Source organism: Microcaecilia unicolor, chromosome 7 (assembly GCF_901765095.1).
Source record: "Microcaecilia unicolor chromosome 7, aMicUni1.1, whole genome shotgun sequence".
Taxonomy (NCBI): Eukaryota; Metazoa; Chordata; class Amphibia; order Gymnophiona; family Siphonopidae; genus Microcaecilia; species Microcaecilia unicolor.
In genome coordinates, this window is record NC_044037.1 from 298,217,554 (window position 1) to 298,237,824 (window position 20,271).

General features: G+C 43.2%; 1 protein-coding gene across 1 annotated transcript in view; it reads left to right on the top strand.

Moving 5' to 3' along the window:
- Window positions 1-20,271, top strand: part of XRCC5 (X-ray repair cross complementing 5) — a 177,494-nt gene that overhangs the window by 131,936 nt on the left and 25,287 nt on the right. The window contains exons 17-19 of the mRNA XM_030209911.1: window positions 7,684-7,793; window positions 9,145-9,241; window positions 11,871-11,938. Of these exons, the coding sequence (XP_030065771.1) occupies window positions 7,684-7,793; window positions 9,145-9,241; window positions 11,871-11,938 (275 nt within the window). The remainder of the gene's footprint in view (window positions 1-7,683; window positions 7,794-9,144; window positions 9,242-11,870; window positions 11,939-20,271) is intronic.

Genomic DNA, 20,271 nt, shown 5'->3' on the forward strand with positions numbered 1-20,271 from the left:
GAGCAAACATTTGGTCCATAGGACCCTGAACAAGGCCGGAGGTTCCAGATCTTGTAGATCTCTGCTTTGGTTTTCTCTTCCCCATACTGGCAAAGAGTTCAGGCCCCAAAGGGCACTCCCCTTTAGACATAGCGTTGGTTGCATGCCCTTGACCATGCGCTGCAGCAGGCTGAGCTTTGAGACGCCCTTGGCCAGCTCTGCTCCATGATTTCACATGGTTTATTTATATCTGATGTACCGCCTGTCATACAGAGTAGTGAGGCAGTTTACAGTTCAAAAACATTAGAGATCACAACAGAACTACAATAAAAATAGGACACAGAAAAGTAGTGCCAGAAAGGAAATTAGTCAAGAGATAGTCAAAGGTAGAATAGCCAAAAGCAAATGAACTCTAGACTGTTTCGTCCACTCAGAACTGTGCCTGGTCTTCAAATGCTAAACTGGGTTTTAAGTAATGTTTTAAATTTGGGCGAGGAAAATTTAGTGCGAATGGGGGAAACGAGTTCCAGAGGAGGGGACTAATACAATATCCAGGCGCTGGGCAAATGAGACCTTGGGGGGGGGGGGGGGGGGGGGGGGTAGTGTTGACCGTCATAAAGCGAACATTCATTTCAATATACCGAGCGAGTTAAATTCAGTGCTGATCCCCTTCCTGCTTTCTGTGTCGGCCCCACAGCTCCTAATTTGGGTTTGCCGTGCAAGGAATGATTAACTAAGAAGAACTGCCAGTAGTGTCACTCTCTCTTGTGTTTTCTCAAGAATAAAATTGGGTAATTGGGGGGGGGGGGGGGGGGGGAGGGAAGAAATATCTTAATGTTTCATCTAAAAGCCAGGCAAATAATTTTAAAATGGGTTGTTTTAAAAGGAACATAATAGCCCCTTAACAACTCTATTTTAAATAAATGTCATTTTACTTAATAATATGCTAATTGGTGACAGATGCCGTTTTTTCCCCAGTTTTCCCAGCTATCTTTCTCTCTGGGTATATAAACATAAATGTTTCCACACAAATCCACTTCGCACCAATTTCTGCTGCTTAGCCTCTCAACCTCATTCCTCCTGTTGGCTACTCTATCGGTCTTAAGTTTGTTTAAACTCTGTTGCAGTGGTGGCCTTCACCACATGAACCAATAGGCTATTGGAAATTGATTATGTTTGTTTTTTGTAAACTGCTGAGGTGTTGGGATCAGCAGGATATAAATGTTTCAAATCAGATAAATATTGTCATCTTCCTTTATGGTCCTGAAGAGTCCCACCCTTAATCTGGTACCCAGGCTCCCTCTCTTTGTCAAACCACCTCTCTTTGCAATAGTCCATACAGTCATTAGTAATGTGTTATCTGAACATAAGGGTTAATAACCACGTCCACTCTATACACGTTACTCAGGCTTTGCACGATTTAAACATTTTTCATTAAATTAGAGGACTTGTTTTGCTTAGACAGAAATTGTTAGGACCCTTATTTCTATAACAAATGTAGTTGGAGACAGATTAACTGTGAATTGGAAATTTGACTGTAGGTCCTTGGTTTTCCTCCTCCTGGTTGATTGGATACTGCTTCAGTAACTGGGTATTCAGAGGCATAGCAGTGAGAAAGCAAAGGAAGAGTAAAACACATTTTGATTATAGTGACTATGGTTAAAATCAAACCTCTTCCACTTTTTCCCCTTATTTATATCACTCTTTATGCCTAGATGGAAAGAGAATTTTTGCGACCCAAAGTTGCTCAGCGTCACATGTTATGGTCGTCAGAGTGCGCTACAGCTATTCTTCCCTCTCAGGGATTGAGAACAGGGTGCCTGTGGTGTGCCCTATCTTTGCCAGCTCCTCTAACTAGCAGACTCCGATTAGAGGCCACGGCAATGTAGCTTTTCTCTCTGTAGCCTGAGCCAGAGAGCAATACCAAAATAAGTTATTTTTCAGTTTGCTGAAATAAAATCACATGAGCAAAAAATAGTGACATTAGTTCTGCATTTTAAGGTTTGCCTTTGAGGTAGATTTTTTTTAAGTAAATATTTTTATTAAAATTTAAAAACACAGCATACAGACTGAAAGGAACACGTGTACCAAAGTACAACAAAACAAAATACACACTAAAATACACAAAGCTGAGTCCATAACAAAAAGTCAACTCGTAGGCGAGAGGAAAAGATCTGAAGTGCTCCATTTCTGAAGACCAGATTGATGGCCATGCATAGAAGGCAGTACCGTCTGCTCATATGTTTTGTAGAGTAAAATCCAATTCCACCAGTGTGGTAGATTCTAATATTGCTATAGTTGCAAGGCTCAGCCAGTCTACTGTAGATTTGTAAGTCCTAATTAATTTTTTTTTTTTTTTTGGGGGGGGGGGGGGGGGGGGTTACTATCATCTTTCAAACATTGTCTAATAAAGACAGGTTTGATTTGATTTCAGTTTATAATCCGTTTTCCATACATAGTAAAACACATTAAAAAAAACCCCACCAACCACTGACAATATACAGCACTACAGGCAAAGTCAGGCAATCAATCAATAATTCAAAAGGCTATGCAGTCATGATCCAAGATTAGCCTGTAACAAGGTTTCAGTAGTCTTTTAAAGCCACCAAGTTCTGCCTTCGGTCTATCCCAGTATGGCAATGCTTATGTTGTTATGGATTATAAATATTTTATGTGGAAACAGTTTTATTGAACAAATAAGATACAGTAAAACCAAATATGCATGTGAGGAGTTCAGTGTTTTTTACAAAATCTGTCCCCCATGCAAATGTCCCTCCATCACCCATCCTCTCATGTTAAACAATTTTTATTGACCAAATAAACTACCGTATTTTTCGGACTATAAGACGCACCGGACCATAAGACGCACCTAGGTTTTAGAGGAGGGAAATAGGAAAATTTTTTTTTCCTTTTTCCCTCCTCTAAAACCTAGGTGCTCCGGTGCGTCTTGTCCGAAGTTTTAGACCTCGTCCCGTACTTACACGATTCCATGTGCCCTGGTGGTCTAGTGACGTCGGGGCAGGAAAGAGCCCCCCTCTTTCCTGCCCATCGCGCTGCTCTCCGTGCTCCTCAATGCTTTCTGACGGTCTCGGCGAGATTCAAAATGGCCACCGAGAAGCGCTATGGGCAGGAAAGAGGGAGCTCTTTCCTGCCCCGACGTCACTAGACCACCAGGGCACATGGAATCGTGTAAGTACGGGACGGAGGTCCAAAAACGCTACCTTCGGACTATAAGACGCACCCCCCATTTTCCTCCCAAATTTTGGGGGAAAAAAGTGCGTCTTATAGTCCGAAAAATACGGTATATTTTTTCTACAACCATTGACTTATTAGATCAATTGTACAACATTTTCCAAACTAATCCACCCCCCTGTCCCTCAACTATCACAAAATCAAACTACAATCAGAGTCTGGATTATAAATATTTTAAACAAAATGTTTTATAAAATTATCCTCTTAAAGTACTGTGAAGACTGGTTAGATTGACAGAGGAGATACTATGTACTCATCTACTTGAACTATCCTTTAATTACTCATGTGTCCTTCTGTTACATGCAAAAAAAAAAAACCTCTACCACTAAAAGCAAATGGATTTTCTAGGTTCAAAGAAATTCCACATAATAAAATTCACGGTGTAATGGTTCACTGGGAGTTCTGCTTCTCTGCCAAAGATGCTGGGGGTGGGGGGGACACACAGCATTCACATCTCCTGCAACTCCTACTGCCCACCTAGGAGCACACGTACACTGGGTTTCTTAAGGAGCAGCAGTGTGTGTCTCTGTTCAGCTAGACAGGAGGGTGTTAAAAATGAGGACTGTGGAGGGAAGGGGGGGCAATAGACATGACACCTGCATCAATTGTGGAGAAGGGGAATGATTCAGAGACATTTATAAAGACTTGCAAGATTATATCCTGTCACTGCCTCTCAAAGTGAGAAGTACTTCAGTACTGATGTGCAATTATATTACAGCCAGTTTCAAAAACTTACTAATGTTTATTCTGTAGACTGTCAAAGAGGGGGAGGGTTAGGTGTGGGGGAAGGAGGAAAGAAAAGAGCTTCTAAGGCAATAGTTTTTATCAAGAGTTAATAATATTCGGTGCTCATGCCATTCTATTTTTGTTTTTGTGATGTGCTAAAATGAATAAAAAGTTTAGATTAACAATTCTGGGAGGCGGGGAATCCTACACAACTGCAAAAGAGACTCATAGTGCGCTAACCCTAGTAGGGGCCAGTTCCACTTGAGCTGGAAGCGTGACGGAGCAGAGAGACCAGCAGAACAAATGAGGACATGCTGCTTTCCTGTCCCTGTGGTCTCCTTTCATAGTGAGAACTGTGCTTCCAGGTATCCACATGGTGCTGCCGCTGTCTGTCTCCGTGTGCAACAGCTGCACTTCAGTTCTTATTCTTAGAAAGAAACTGTAATACATTACCTGTCCAGATCCACACTGCTACTGATTAAAACGTTTTGATTTTAATTTGTAAGTTGATTCGGTAATTAGTGCAAGGCACTGGATTTGTTTGAGTAGTGGGTGTTTTTTTTTTGGCTTAATGAGCAGTGAAGATTTTAATTAGAAATCTGTGCCAGCTGTGTTATGTTTTTGCATGTTAAAGCAAAGCATTAGGTTACTGTTGGTGCCTTTATTACCTGTTCTAACGCAAAGCATGTCCAGATCTTAAAGATTCCCCTCCTTACTTCTAATTTGCATTAATAACATTCTTACACTGCCTTAGCAATTATGTTCTCAACTGGTGGTGGGAGCCAGGGATAGTGCTGGGCAGACTTATACGGTTTGTGCCAGAGCCGGTGGTTGGGAGGCGGGGCTGGTGGTTGGGAGGCGGGGATAGTGCTGGGCAGACTTATACGGTCTGTGCCAGAGCTGGTGGTGGGAGACGGGGATAGTGCTGGGCAGACTTATACGGTCTGTGCCAGAGCCAGTGGTGGGAGGCAGGGATAGTGCTGGGCAGACTTATACGGTCTGTGCCAGAGCCAGTGGTTGGAGGAGGAGGGGCTGGTGGTTGGGAGGCGGGGATAGTGCTGGGCAGACTTATACGGTCTGCGCCAGAGCCAGTGGTTGGGAGGCGGGGACAGTGCTGGGCAGACTTATACGGTCTGTGCCAGAGCCGGTGGTGGGAGGCGGGGCTGGTGGTTGGGAGGCGGGGATAGTGCTGGGCAGACTTATACGGTCTGTGCCCTGAAGAGCACAGGTACAAATCAAAGTAGGGTATACACAAAAAGTAGCACATATGAGTTGTCTTGTTGGGCAGACTGGATGGACCCTGCGGTGTTTTTTCTGCCGTCATCTACTATGCTACTATGTTACCTGTTTTGCCGATCATCCAGAATGCAGATCAAAGCTACATAAAAAGGTTTATTCCAGCGTTCTGGGGAAACCTAAGAGAAATTTGGGTTCTCAAAATAAGTGTCCTGCTAGCTGAGGTCTTGGGGTCTTGCATACCATGTGTGACAATTTGGAAATGATGTGCCAGGCCTGCAGCTCAGTAGCATGTCTCAGGTCTTCTTTTCTCCAGGTCAGCCAGGGAAAGGGAGTCTGTGTATTTGGCGTTTACAGCTCCTGGTGGGAGTGGGAGGGTTGGAGTAGTACTTATAGTGGCAACACCGAATGGCCCATGATTTCAGGGTTATGGTACATTGTCCCTGGCCAAGGACTGTTGCTGTAAAGAATAAATTAAATTGACTGGAAAAAAAGTCCCAGGTAGTTACAAATAAAGCTCATGGTGTTAGATTTCAGCCCTAGTTTCAGATGAAGTGGAAACCACCAGGTCAATAAAAGATAGTGCCCCCATTTAGTTTTGATAGTCAATGACACACAGGAATGAGCAAGGCAAGTTGGATAGCATGTGAGATCTGCATATCCTGGACCTCCAGTGTATCCAGACCTATCTCGGGCTTATTTCTTAGGGCTGTCCTGAAAACCAGACCGGTTAGATACGCCTCCAGGACAAGATTCAGAACCTCTGCTTTAGAATAATGGTGAATAGAGCCCGTTGTCTCTCCTTTTCACTATTTATCAAGCAGTGTTAACTGTTCAACATGGGAATTACTGTGCTCTATTCCTGTAATAAACAAGTAACTTGGAAGGTGGCTTGGAACAGGTAGGACAGCATCTCACGGTTCACATGGAGGTAGTTACTACGTGTTAACTTGGTAGTACTGAGCAGCTAACACCACCTCAAGAGCTGCAGGTAATTGCATTGCATTATCTACTATGCAGCAATGACATTTTCTCTGCACTAACTGCACACAGGCCTTGTAATTACTGCGTGGTATATCATTACTAATTGAGGCCCAAGTGTAATTCATGCTAGTGATGTAGAAGAGATTGAGCCTCAGTAGGATTTTTTATTTTTTTTTGGTAGCTGCTATTCAGAACCCAACCCCTGGCCTCATCCCACTCATACATGAGATTCTACCTCTGTGGGGTTCAGATGCCTCCAGCATAAGTCCTTGTGCACCTGAGTCCATCTTCAGCCCTCCTGACTGTGGCATCTTCTTTTCGTAGCCCACAACAGAGAAAGATATCAAAAGTTGGGCCACAGTGTCATATGAGTTGTCATTCCTTTGTTTTATATCTCCTCGGAGCTCTCTGGGCTCTAGTCCTGGGTCGTAAATCTGGTAGCTAGGTGATGCTGTTACCTGATGATGAACTCTTTCCCCCATCTCCCGCTCTGGCTGAACTGCAAATTGAATGCAGGTTCTCTACATGACCGTGACTGACCCAGAAATCACAATTTCATAAGTGTGACATTTCACCCATTTCTGTCAGTCATATGTTTCCATAGCACTGCACATTTTTGTATTCTCATAATTAAAATACGCCTGCTTCCTTTTCAGGCTGTCATATGCTTTTAAAAAGATCACACCTGTGTTCATCTGAGCTCGAAACTGCTTATTTTTGTGGTTTGTATATTAAGACTGTGAAGGAGTCCATTTTCTTTGAGGATTTTTAGTGTTATTAACATACTCCTGTGAGGTTTTGAATGCATTTTTTAATGGTACCAGAACCCCTTACATTTGCTCAGTATCTTATGATTGTTAGAATGTGAATATCTTAAAAACAGAAGTGGATATGTGATGGTAAATAAAGGCGACAAGGACTCCTCTGGTTTGCCCATTTTTCCTTCCTAGTACGGGTCCTCCACAATCTCCATCTTTTCCTCACTCCCCCACAGCTAAGGATTCTTGTGTTCATCCATGCAACTTATTTCGGAGTCCATACCCTATAAGCCTCATGTCAAGGCTTCTTGTTCTAGGGCACGGGTTCTTAACCAATGGTGCCCACGCCCCCTGTGGGGTGTGGAGAAGGGTCTTGACATCTGAAGCAATTTATTGAAACTTTCCAGAGAACTTGAAGGCAAGTATTAGGAGAGTTATTAGTAGTATAACTGTGTGCTACTGTAATTTTAGTGACATGTTAGCAGTTAATACTGTTAGCAGCTAACAGCAACATATGTAGCTGTCATTCACGAGTGGACAGGTGGTTTAGGAAGGGGGTGCAAGGGTTTCATTGATCAGTTAAAGGTGCAGGAACCAAAAAAGGTTAAGAACCTGTCACATGCATTATTATAATGTCCTTTGTCTTCTAATAAATGGTCACCTCAAGACTCAGATATGTAAAAGATATTTGGATCTTATCAAGTACTGCCTTGTTGATTTGTTTTTCCTACCTATTTCTGTCTCAAAGTGAGTCAGCAGTTGATTGACCGAATCTATGAATGTCTGGAAACCAAAGGATTGCCGTATTACATGAAGAGTCTCAAATGTATTTCAGCTTTCCGGCAGGAAGCCATTAAGGTAAGGGGAATGGGCTTCAATTAATACCTGCAAGAAAGTCACAGGTTTGCTTTGATCTGAGCATGCTATTGTACAGGCTTTGTGAACACCCCGAAGGGACATGACATATATGTGGTAAATTATATAAATGAAGAAATTACATAAATGAAAAGTGTTATTTTCATGTCATTCCTTTTCTGTTTATCCTGTACCCCTGCTTAATGTGCTTGGTAGCAGCTGTGATAGATGTAAAATCACTTCAGCTGTATTGAATCAGATTGGTTAATAGTGCTGGTGATGTCATCAGTGACTTCACACCCAGCGTGTAGACCAGTCAAATGCTACTTTGTGACCTGCCCAAACATGGCTGCCTAGGAGATGTAAGGGAACTTCCTAGAAACCACCTTAAGCAAAAAAGAAAATTGGTAGCCGGAGGGAGTACTGCACATTAGACATAGGAGTAATTCTTTACAGGTTGCTTAAAGTCAGCCGCTGGGATGCTGTGCACTCAGTGCAAATTCTATATGGGAAATTATGTGCATAATTATTGTTAAGGGATACTAGTTTAGGTTGGCGTTTACATGCCAGCATTTAGGCTCGGCCGTTTACACCATGTGAATGGCTGGCGTAAATGTCCACGATTAAATATTACATTTGTGCACTTAAGTGTCAGTATTCTCTTACCTTAGTAAATAATTTCTGGGCACACCCATGACCCTCCCAGGTCCCTCCGAGGACTACATCCGCCATTCAGTTGAGTACACTCGATCTGCAGCCCCTCCTTACCTCTCTACCCTCATCTCCCCTTACGCTCCTACCCGTAACCTCCGCTCTCAAGACAAATCCCTCCTTTCAGTACCCTTCTCCACCACCGCCAACCAGGCTCTGCCCTTTCTGCCTCGCCTCACCCCATGCTTGGAATAAACTCCCTGAGCCCATACGCCAGGCCCCACCCTGCCCATCTTCAAATCCTTACTCAAAGCCCACCTCTTCAATGTCGCCTTCGGCACCTAACCACTACACCTCTATTCAGGAAATCTTGACTGCCCCAACTTGACATTTCATCCTTTAGATTGTAAGCTCCTTTGAGCAGGGACTGTCCTTCTTTGTCAAACTGTACAGCGCTGCGTAACCCTAGTAGCGCTCTAGAAATGTTAAGTAGTAGTAGTAGTAGTAGAATACAGAATAAGTGCAGTTACACACAAAACTGCAAATTAATGGCTCGTTAAGTTTAGTGCATCTGGCCCTCAGTTCCTTAGGTGTGGGACTGTGTAGGTGATCTGTAGTTTAGTAACAAATTGATTGTAGAACCTGGTGTCATTTAATCTCTTCTCTCCTTCCTTTTTTTTTTGGTTCTCTGGTTTTTTTGAAGTTGTCCAATGTGCAGCAGTTCAATAGTTTTCTGAAGACCCTGAAAGAGAAAGTAGAAGACCGAAGTTTAACAGAGTTCTGGGACATCATTGTGCAAGGTAGAACATGGTGTATTTCTCACAATGTTCCTTCTAGCATATCCTCAAGCAGGACGTCTGCTGCTCTGCTGACCACAGGGGCAGAAGTTTCTTTTCAGGGAATGTGCTGCTACCGATGGGAGAAGGCAATCATTCTCTATGAATGATACTGTGTAGAAATTTAAGCCTATTCTATAAAATTTAGGTGTACTTAGAGAATACGCCTAGGCATATTTTTTTTTCTGTGTGGAATTTTCAGACACCATATATAGAATCTAGCCCTTTGTGCATTATGTGCTTTTCTATAAGATCCATACTCCAAAAGAAACAATCCAATTACAAAATATATAAATAGGAGAAACTGAATTTTAAATTGTGAAGGAGGGAATATCATGTCAATCAACCAGACAAAGTTATGTAATATGAGCCAGCCCATAAAAAATGGCCCCTCATACCATCTGTTTTACCATTTGTCCCCTCCTGTATTTGTGGATATGAATTGTGAAAATTACAGTGTTCACCATAAATGTGAGTCTGTCCTCTGCTTAGTACTGTCCACCACTATAAAGAATGAGCAGGACCTAATAAGTAACGCATGACTTTACCAGCCAAAGTCAATTGATAAACTCTACAAAAAGTCAGTTATCTATATAGTCATTGTCGTAGATATTGCCCAACACAGGAAGTTGAAGTTGGAGGGGGCAGGGGACCGACAGAGCTGACAGCCACACGACTGCTCAGTGCTCCCCCTTACTGCCTGCACCCATTGCCCCGCCCTTGTTACACCACTGATGTAATGTGCTTTCCATGGTGCACTTAGGCACACCCATTTAGTCCTGCCATTCATGTGACGTAAATGGTTGCACCTAAATTTAGGCATGCAGATTTGGGTTTATGCTAATCTATATAATAATTTGTACCTCAACATTCTATGGCTGGCAGGCTGTCTGGGTTCATAACATCCTGACGTTAGCAAGCCTCCAGCGTTCCCTTCCCTCTCACTGTCCTGCCCTCGGTAAAGACGAAATGACGTCAGAGGAGAGCAGAACAGTGAGCGGGAAGGGAATGCTGGAGGTGAGCTGACTTAAGGATGTTGCGAAGTCAAGCAAGTGAAGGCAATGGAATGCTGGAGGGGAGGGGACACGAGCCCAACCTGCCTGCAGGGAAAGCTAGATGGGAGGGCAGGGCAGAGGAGAATCGCTGGGGAGGGCAGAATTGCGAGACAGATGGGAGGGCAGGGCACAGGACAATCGCAGGACATGGAGGGGAGGACAGAATCGCAGGACATCGAGGGGAGGGCAGGGCAGAGGAGAATCGTTGGACATGGATGGGAGGAGAGGAGAGAATCGGGGGACACGGATGGGAGGGCAGGGCACAGGACAATTGCTGGACATGGAGGGGAGGACAGAATCGTGCGACATCAAGGGGAAGGGAGGGCAGGGCAGAGGAGAATCGGTGGACATGGATAGGATGGGAGGAGAGAATCAATGGACATGGATGGGATGGGAGGAGAGAATCGCAGGACACAGATGGGAGGGCAGGGCAGAGGAGACTCACTGGACATGGAAGGGATGGGAGGCGAGAGGAGAATCACGGGACATGGAAGGGAGGGCAGGGTAGAGGAGAATCACTGGACATGGAGGGGAGGCCAGGCAGAGGACAATCGCTGGACATGGAGGGAAGGCCAGAATCCTGGGATACGGAGGGGAGGGCAGGGCAGAGGAGAATCGCTGGACATGGAGGGGATGGGAGGCGAGGGGAGAATCGCGGCACATGGAGGGGACGGCAGGGCAGAGGAGAATCGCTGGACATGGAGGGGATGGGAGGCGAGGGGAGAATCACGGCACACAGAGGGGACGGCAGGGCAGAGGAGAATCGCTGCACATGGAGAGGAGGTCAGTATTGTGGGACACGGAGGGAATGGGAGGGGAGGGAAGAATCGTGGGACATGGAGAGGAGAAATTGCTTAGACGAGAGCTTTCCTAGGGCCCTTTCATTTTTGACGAAACGGGCTTGGTTGCACTAGTATTATATAATTTGTTCTTAGCGCCCAGATGCAGTTGTAAAATTAGCATTCTGTTCATAGAGATGTGGAGTTACAGAATTGCCCCTTAGGTTTATTGGCATTAATACGTAAACTGCCTTAATATGTTTAGATGGTGTGCAGTATATAAATGAATGATTGATTACTTAGTAGATGACGGCAGATAATGACCTGTATAGTCCATCCAGTCTGCCCAACAAGATAAACTCATTAGATTAAGTTCATATTTTTTATGTCTCTTTAGCCCCTCTTTTCCTTCTTATTTCTCCAATTAAGCCAAAAGGGTTGGAGGATAGTCTTCTCCACACTTCTCTTGCTATTGCTTTAGTTGGCAGGGGTTCATTGCAGTAAAGGCTTCATCTTTCCCTCCCTCCTTCCCTTTCAAGGGTCAAGCATATAACCTCCAAGATGCCTCCGAGCCTTTCTGGCCCCATCAGCTAAGAATCCTTGGATCTCTGCATCACAGCATTGCAGCCTGATCATTGGGCCATCCATAATTAGCGTTTTGCTCTCAAAATATTGATGGACTATATTTAGAATCAGCAGCATAGCTTTTTTATACAATGTTCTTGGACAAATTGTATGGTTTTCTTTTTAAATCTGCAGATGGTCTTTCGCTCATTACCAGTGATGAAGCAGCTGGGAGCTCTGTCACTAGTGAAGAAGCCAAAAGGGTATTTAATCTTTGTTTTTGTCTTCTTTTCCCCCCTCCCCCCAGTGCTGTAAGGGTATTTGTCTGCATGTTTAATAAACTGAATACATTACCAGGGAGTTAAAAGCTAAAAATAATCATTGCTGTCCAGTCCTTCCCCTAAGATGCTCCCCTTTTAGCTGCATGTTTCTGGTGAGCCTCTAAACAAGGTTTGGCAGATAAAAGAAATAAGGGATTATATCCAGAAGGGAGTGCTGAGTTCCACAAAATTAAGAGGCCAAATTACTGTCCAATACATTTAAAAATTGGCCAGAACATTACCGCCAGAATGCTGTCAGCCTCAACTCTGCCATGCCAAAGTGTCATCCCTCAAGCTGCTGGAATGGCCTGTAAGCTATTCCTTAACATTTAAATAATGCATGTAAATATTGGAGACTAGTCATTTTTGTGTGTGTAATGACAGCCAAGTCTATTTTCTGTTTTTAACTTAACGTAGCTGCATACATTTTAAGATGGTTTCAAGGATCATCTGTGTTTCTGTATTCTCAGAGGGCAAGCAGGGGTGACCCTAGAGGATCATGTTGTCATTGTCATGGCTCATAATATCAGTGCTGTGGTACTGTTGGTAGCCCACTTGAGGCCAGCTTCCATAGAAAAGATTTGCAGGGCTGCAACTTGGATTTCTGTCCATACATTCATCTATTATTACTGGATAGAACAAGTCTTCATGAGACAGTAGGTGTGGCCATACAGTCCTCTAGAATCTGTAGGGTTTAGAATCCAACTCTACCCCCATAGGCCCATTACTTTCAGCACTAGGCTACCTTCGAAAAAAAAGAATAGATATCTAAACAGGATTCCTGTGTGTTTGAATTCCATTACTGTTTTCATCTCCAGCACCTCCCACGGGAGGGCATTCCACGTATCCACCACCCTCTCCGTGAAAAAATACTTCCTGACATTACTCCCGAGTCTGCCCCCCTTCAGCCTCAATTCATGTTCTCTAGTTCTACTACCTTCCTGTCTCTGGAAAAGGTTCGTTTGCGGATTAATATCTTTCAAATATTTGAACGTCTGTATCATGTCACCCCTGTTTCTCCTTTCCTCCAAGGTATACATGTTCAGGTCGGCAAGTCTCTCCTCGTACAGTTTGCAACGCAAATCCCATATCATTTTTGTAGCTTTTCTTTGCGGTGCAAAGAAAAGCTACAAAAATGGTATGGGATTGCCAATTAACGCTAATAATTGATAGAACCCAATTGGTGCTAATTGGCATATTAGCCAGTTTAGTTGTGCACGCATCTCAGAGTAGCATGCAATGTTGCGCACGTGAATTTGCATATCATTTATAGAATCTGGGAGATAGCACGTAAATGCAATGGAAGTGCACAGGGGAGGCACATGGACAGGTCAAGTGTGTGTCAAACACTTACACGCATAGGTTGTAGCTTACTGGCATCTATGTGCTAAAGTGCTACATCTAAATTTGTGAATTGCATGTGCAGTTGGCGTGGCATAAGTGGGTGCACCTAAATGTTAGTGTATGAATGACGATTTGCGCTAGTTTTTAAGGTTTGTTTACTCACATTTAAGGCACTTTCGATAGATATTCCATCTTACCTGAACTCCCTGATATTTATTTATTTACCAAAACAGCCCGCCCATCCAACCATCTGAGCGGGTTACAATAAAACAAACAAATCAAGCACTCAGTAACAAACATACAGCAATGACATAAACACCCATAATAAAACTAAAAACCCAACACTCCCACCTATGATCCAGCAAATGCCCTGCAAAATAACAAAGCCTTCAACTGCTTTCTAAACATTAAAAAAAGAAGAAATTTGGCGCAAAGTGGAAGGAAGTGGAATACCATATACATTATCCTCTGTTCATTAAATGACCAGAGATCGGTCCTACCTAGACCATCACTTGCCCATTTACAATCTACAAGCCATTCAGCATTTTATTTTGTTGCCCCTTTCACTTGGCATAACTTACCATTAGAGGAGGATTATCTATAAAGAAATTTAAGAAGACAATGAAATCTTGGCTGTTCAAGTGAGCATTTAGGGATGCCAGCGGATGACATGTTTATGGGCCTATGACACATCTGTAAACTGTGTGTCCTTTTAAATCTCTTTTATTCTTGTGTGTGTGTGTGATATAGTTTTAGGGGTTTTATTTTTCCATTTTACACTGGAGTTTCTTTTTCTGTTCTTTTTATTTAAATTGTAAACTGCTTTGACCTGCCAGTCAGTAAAGGCAGTACAGAAAATGCAAACAAACTATAAACTATTCTGTAATGGAATCTGGGCACCCAGATAGAGAATTTGTGCTCAAAATGCTGCATTTTGACACCTAACATTTTGTGCTGTTTAATAGAATTGTTCACCATATGTTTAATTCTCTTTGCTAATTTTTGCAAATATATTATGTTTAAATCATTTTTATTAACAAATATATAATACAAACTTCTCTGAAAACATTTCTCTTATCATATTAATACAATAACATTTGTTAACTGTGCAGTCTTGAACATTCTCTTTTTCCGCCCTTCCCCCCCCCCCCCCCCCCCCCCCCCCCCCCCAGCTACCAGGTTCATACTGATGTCCAAAACAGGCTATTTTGTCCAAGATCCATAGTTTTCCAACTGCCCAAGTCTGGTTCGCAGTCGTTGGTGGATCCGCCGCTGGGCGCTTGGATGTAAAGTATATAAAAATCTTCTCCAGACTTTCCTAAAGGATCTGATGCCTTGTGCTGTGGCCTCCATCATCCCACAAAGTTCAGTGTGCAAGAGTTCTATCATCTTGGATCGCCACAAATCTTTGGATGGGGGATTTTCTTCTCTCCACAAAAGAAACCCTATTAATCCCGCTGGGACAGGTCTTTTGATATTGAATATGTCAAACTAGATCAGAGGATCAGCCAACGTCTGTCTGCTCCAGCACTGTGTAATTTCCACAAAGATTAAAGTCCAAAATTGACGAATGTGGGGACAAGCCCAGAACATATGTCCCAGCGAGGCTTGGGCAGCGCCACATTTCAAACACTTTGCAAATATATTATAATCTGTTCTTAACAGTGAGGTGGGCCTATAAGAGCCACATTCGACCAGATCGTTCCCAAGCTTGGCAGCATGGTCACCCACGCCGCTTTTAGTGAGGGTAGCAATCTTTCTTCCACTCCTACTGAATTAAACATTGCAGTGAGCACTTCACACTATGCAAGATTTTATAAACTTTTTGTTTGTTGTTTTTCACTGAAAAGGTTGAGAGAGATTTTTACAAAACAGTATACAACAACAACAACAACCATTTCTAAAGCGCTACTAGGGTTACGCAGCGCTGTACAATTCAAACATAGAAGGACAGTCCCTGCTCAAAGAGCTTACAATCTAAAAGACTGTTGGATATGCGCAGAGAAGGAGAGGGAGGAGTCGAAGATGACTCCGAGGTTGCGGGCAGATGGGACGGGGAGGATGAGGGTGTTATCAACAGAGATAGAGAGTGGAGGAAGAGGAGAAGTGGGTTTAGGAGGAAAGACGAGGAGCTCGGTCTTGGACATGTTCAGCTTCAGGTGGCGGTTGAACATCCATGCCGCAATGTCGGATAAACAGGCCGATACCTTGGCTTGAGTCTCCGCAGTGATGTCAGGTGTGGAGAGGTATAGCTGGGTGTCATCAGCATAAAGATGATACTGAAAACCATGAGACGAGATCAGCGAGCCCAGGGAAGAGGTGTAGATTGAGAAGAGAAGGGGTCCAAGGACAGATCCCTGGGGAACTCCAACAGATAGTGGGATGGGAGTGGAGGAAGATCCATGGGAGTGTACCCTGAAGGTGCGGTGGGAGAGATAAGAGGAGAACCAGGAGAGGACAGGGCCTTGGAACCCAAAGGAGGACAGCGTGGCAAGAAGTAAATCATGATTGACAGTGTCAAACGCGGCGGAAAGATCGAGGAGGATGAGGATGGAGTAGTGACCTCTGGATTTGGCCAGGAGCAGGTCATTGCAGACTTTAGAGAGTGCCGTTTCAGTCGAGTGCAGAGGGCGAAAACCGGATTGAAGTGGATCGAGGATGGCATGAGAGGAGAGAAAATCAAGGCAGCGGCTATGAACGGCGCGCTCAAGTATTTTGGAAAGGAAGGGTAAAAGAGAAATGGGGCGGTAGTTGGAGGGGCAGGTAGGGTCAAGTGAAGGTTTTTTGAGGAGAGGTGTGACAACGGCGTGCTTGAAGGTGTCAGGGACAGTTGCAGTGGAGAGAGAGAGGTTGAGGATGCGACAGATTGCGGGGGTGACAGTATGGGAGATGGTGTTGAGTAGGTTGGTGGGGATGGGATCAGAGGAACAGGTGGTGCATTTCAAGGAGGAAAGAAGGTGGGAAGTTTCATCCTCGGTGATCTCAGGGAAGGAGGAGAAAGAGACCTGGGTAGGTTGGATGAGGGAGAGGGTTAAAGGGTGAAGAGGAGGTGGTGGCTTGGTCGTGAACTCAAGGTTGATCTTTTGCACTTTGTCGCGGAAGTAGTCGGCCAGTGATTGAGGAGAGAGAGAAGGGGGAGTAGTACATAGTAACATACAAAATAATGGGCTTAACCTGTTAAGCATTTCTTCATAATGGAACCAGTCTATTCATTTTTTTGCCTTCTGTATATCTTTTTTAGGTTTTTTGTTGTTGTTGAAATGGGGATTGATCATGATTATTTGGTTTTTTGTAAGTTTTTAAAGGTAATAAATAGAAATATATAAAAACAGGAAAGAAAATAAGATGATACCTTTTTTTATTTATTTTTATTTAAAAAGTATTTGTTGTTGTTATTTATTTATTTTTATCAAAATGGGTATCATCTTATTTTCTTTTCTCAGTTTTGATTTATTTCTGTTACCTTTAAAATTGGACTAACATGGCTACCACACCACTTTACTCGTAAGTTTCTGAGATCTTTCCTTTTCAAAAAAGTTCTGTCAATTGATCCTGGTGCCTAATCTCCCCCTTCCATTCTCCTCATTATGCTTTATTATTACATTCTTTATATATTTGCCATTCTTTCCTTATTGATATGTGTGGGTTTATGTGTTTTGTTTCATATTTTGTAATGACTTCTTTTTAGCTTGTTAGCCACATTGAACTCAAAATTGTACGGGAAAATGTGGGGTATAAATGTCAGAAATAAATAAAGGGAAAGCAAAAAAACCAGAATATTTTCTTTTTCTTTTATTTTTTTAATTGCAGCTGCATGGTAGCTGAGGATTTTGAATGTATTGTGCACAGTGACAGAAACAAAAAAAGGCAAAGATCTGCCACAGAAATAGCAAACCAAAAGAAAAAAAGCAGATAAAAAAAGACAAAAAAAATGGAACAGGAGGGTAACAGAAGTGGTTTATTACAAGATTACCCGATGTGGCCACGTTTCGCCCTCAGGCTGCGTCAGGGGTACAAAAAACTAATAGGGGTAAAAAGCAAAGTGAACCCCTAAAAGTAGTCATACAATCACCTTACATAAGTGCTTCCCAAGCTTACTCAGCAGACTTCAATAATGCTATGTTGACGGAGGGCGAAACGCAGCCATGTCGGGTAACCTTGTAATAAACCACTTGTTCTGTTACCCTCCTGTTCCATTTTTTTGTCTTATTTGATCTGCTTTTTTTCTTTGGGTTTGTGCACAGTGACTCCAAGGCCCCTTTCCTAGATGTTGACTCCTAACACAGAACCCGGTATTTTGTACTTAGCACATTTTTCCCCTGTGTGCATCACTTTGCATTTGTCCACCTTAAGTCAACTGTCATCCATAGATTCCTAGTCTTCCTGTGTCACATGGTCCTCTTGCATCAACCCCTCACAATCCATTCATCATGAAACTACTTTGAGCTAAGTGTGTGTCATCTGCAAACCTGATCACTCACGGCTTCTTTTTGCACATGGTGTTAAACAGCTTTGGTCCTGGTGTAGATCCCTGAAACATTTCATTTTTAATCTCTCTTCGTTGCAAACACTGACCATTTAGTTCTACTGTTTCCTCTTTTAACAAGTCATCAATCCGCAGTAGGACATTGATTCCTATGCTGTGATTTTTTTTATCGGGCATGCAGGGGAATAAGTGCTGGTTAATCAAATATACCAGGTATTTAAGAGCCCTCTGCTTCCTGCTCCGATGTGCAGTGCACTGGAGGGGAGAGGATGATGCTTGAGTGAACAGATCATAGCATAAAGCAGAGAAGAATTACTTTGCTTCTTGATCCAGGATGAGAGAAGGTGATACTTGAGTGGAAAAAGCAGAACAGACAAGTTATTCTGCTCCCTAATCTAATCCACCCCCCCTCCTTGGTCAGTTGTTCCACTGAAGGTTCTGCTGGGGAGAGATTCCAGATAGCTGAGTTCCATGTTCTTGGGCTTTTAATGTAATTAATAAGGCACAGTTTCTCTATGATAAATCTGTACTAGAGGAGTAGCCTAGTGGTTAGTGCAGTGGACTTTGATCCTGGGGCACTGTGTTTCATTCCCACTGCAGCTCCTTGTGACTCTGGGCAAGTCACTTAAACCTCCATTGCCCCTGGTACAAAATAAGTACCTGAATATATGTAAACCACTTTGAATGTAGTTGCAAAAACCTCAGAAAGGCGGTATATCAAGTCCCATTTCCCTTTCTCTTTCCCTCTTGAAGCAATATTTATCTATATGCCCAGTAATTTATTTTAACAATAACTTCCGCCATTTTACCCAGCACTGACATCGGGATCATTGGTCTGTGGTTTCCTAGATAACCTCTAGAATCCTTTTTGTGTTTGTTTTTTTTTTTTTTTGTTACATTTGTACCCCGCGCTTTCCCACTCATGGCAGGCTCAATGCAGCTTACATGGGGCAATGGAGGGTTAAGTGACTTGCCCAGAGTCGCAAGGAGCTGCCTGTGCCTGAAGTGGGAATCCAACTCAGTCCCTCAGTTCCCCAGGACCAAAGTCCACCACCCTAACCACTAGGCCACTCCTCCACTCCTATGTCACATGGTCCTCTTGCAAAAATGTGTTCCTTTTCATCCACCAGATTAGTCCATAACATGGATGAAGACAAAGAATAAAAGCTTATAAGATCCACCTATATAGGGCAACATGCCACCTCATACTTCTCAATATTTCTCTGTTTCCAGTGGATGGTAGATGGGCATAGCATGCTCTGGTGGGCAATAGGTGCTGAAGCTAGCTGCCATTCCCTAGGAAGTAGCTGGAGGAATCCAGGTCCCTTCCCCTTCTTGTTGGATGTCCTTCAGTTTGGAGAAAAGATATGATAGAGGTCTATAAAATAATGAGTGGAGTGGAACGGGTATTTATTTATTTATTTATTGCATTTGTATCCCACATTTTCCCACCTATTTGCAGGCTCAATGTGGCTTACAGAGTTTTGTTATGACATAGTCATTCCAGGATATCAGATACAATTAGTAATAGACATGAATCGCTTGTTTACTCTTTCCAAAAATACTAGGACTAGGGGGCATGCAATGAAGCTACAAAGTAGTAAATTTGAAACAAATCAGAGGAAATATTTCTTCACGTGACATGTAATTAAACTCTGGAATTCATTGCCAGAGAATATGGTAAAAGCAGTTAGCGGGTTTCAGAAATGTTTGGATAACTTCTTAAAAGAAAAGTCCATAAGCCATTATAAAGATGGACTTGGGGAAAATCCACTGCTTATTTAGCAGCATAAAATGTATTGTACTGTTTTGGGATATTGCCAGGTTCTTGTAACCTGGATTGGCCACTGTTGGAAACAGAGGAGATCCGGGAAATTATAGACCGGTGAGTCTGACGTCGGTGCCGGGCAAGATGGTGGAGGCTATTATTAAGAATAAAATTGCAGAGCATATACAAAAACATGGACTGATGAGACAAAGTCAGCACGGATTTAGTGAAGGGAAGTCTTGCCTCACCAATCTAATGCATTTTTTTGAGGGGGTAAGCAAACATGTGGACAATGGGGAGCCGGTTGATATTGTATATCTGGATTTTCAGAAGGCGTTTGACAAAGTGCCGTACGAAAGACTCCTGAAGAAATTGCAGAGTCATGGAATCGGAGGTAGGGTACTATTATGGATTAAGAACTGGTTGAAAGATAGGAAGCAGAGAGTAGGATTGCGTGGCCAGTATTCTCAGTGGAGGAGGGTAGTTAGTGGGGTCCCGCAGGGGTCTGTGCTGGGTCCGTTGCTTTTTAATGTATTTATAAATGACCTAGAGATGGGAATAACTAGTGAGGTAATTAAATTCGCCGATGACACAAAATTATTCAGGGTCGTCAAGTCGCAGGAGGAATGTGAACGATTACAGGAGGACCTTGCGAGACTGGGAGAATGGGCGTGCAAG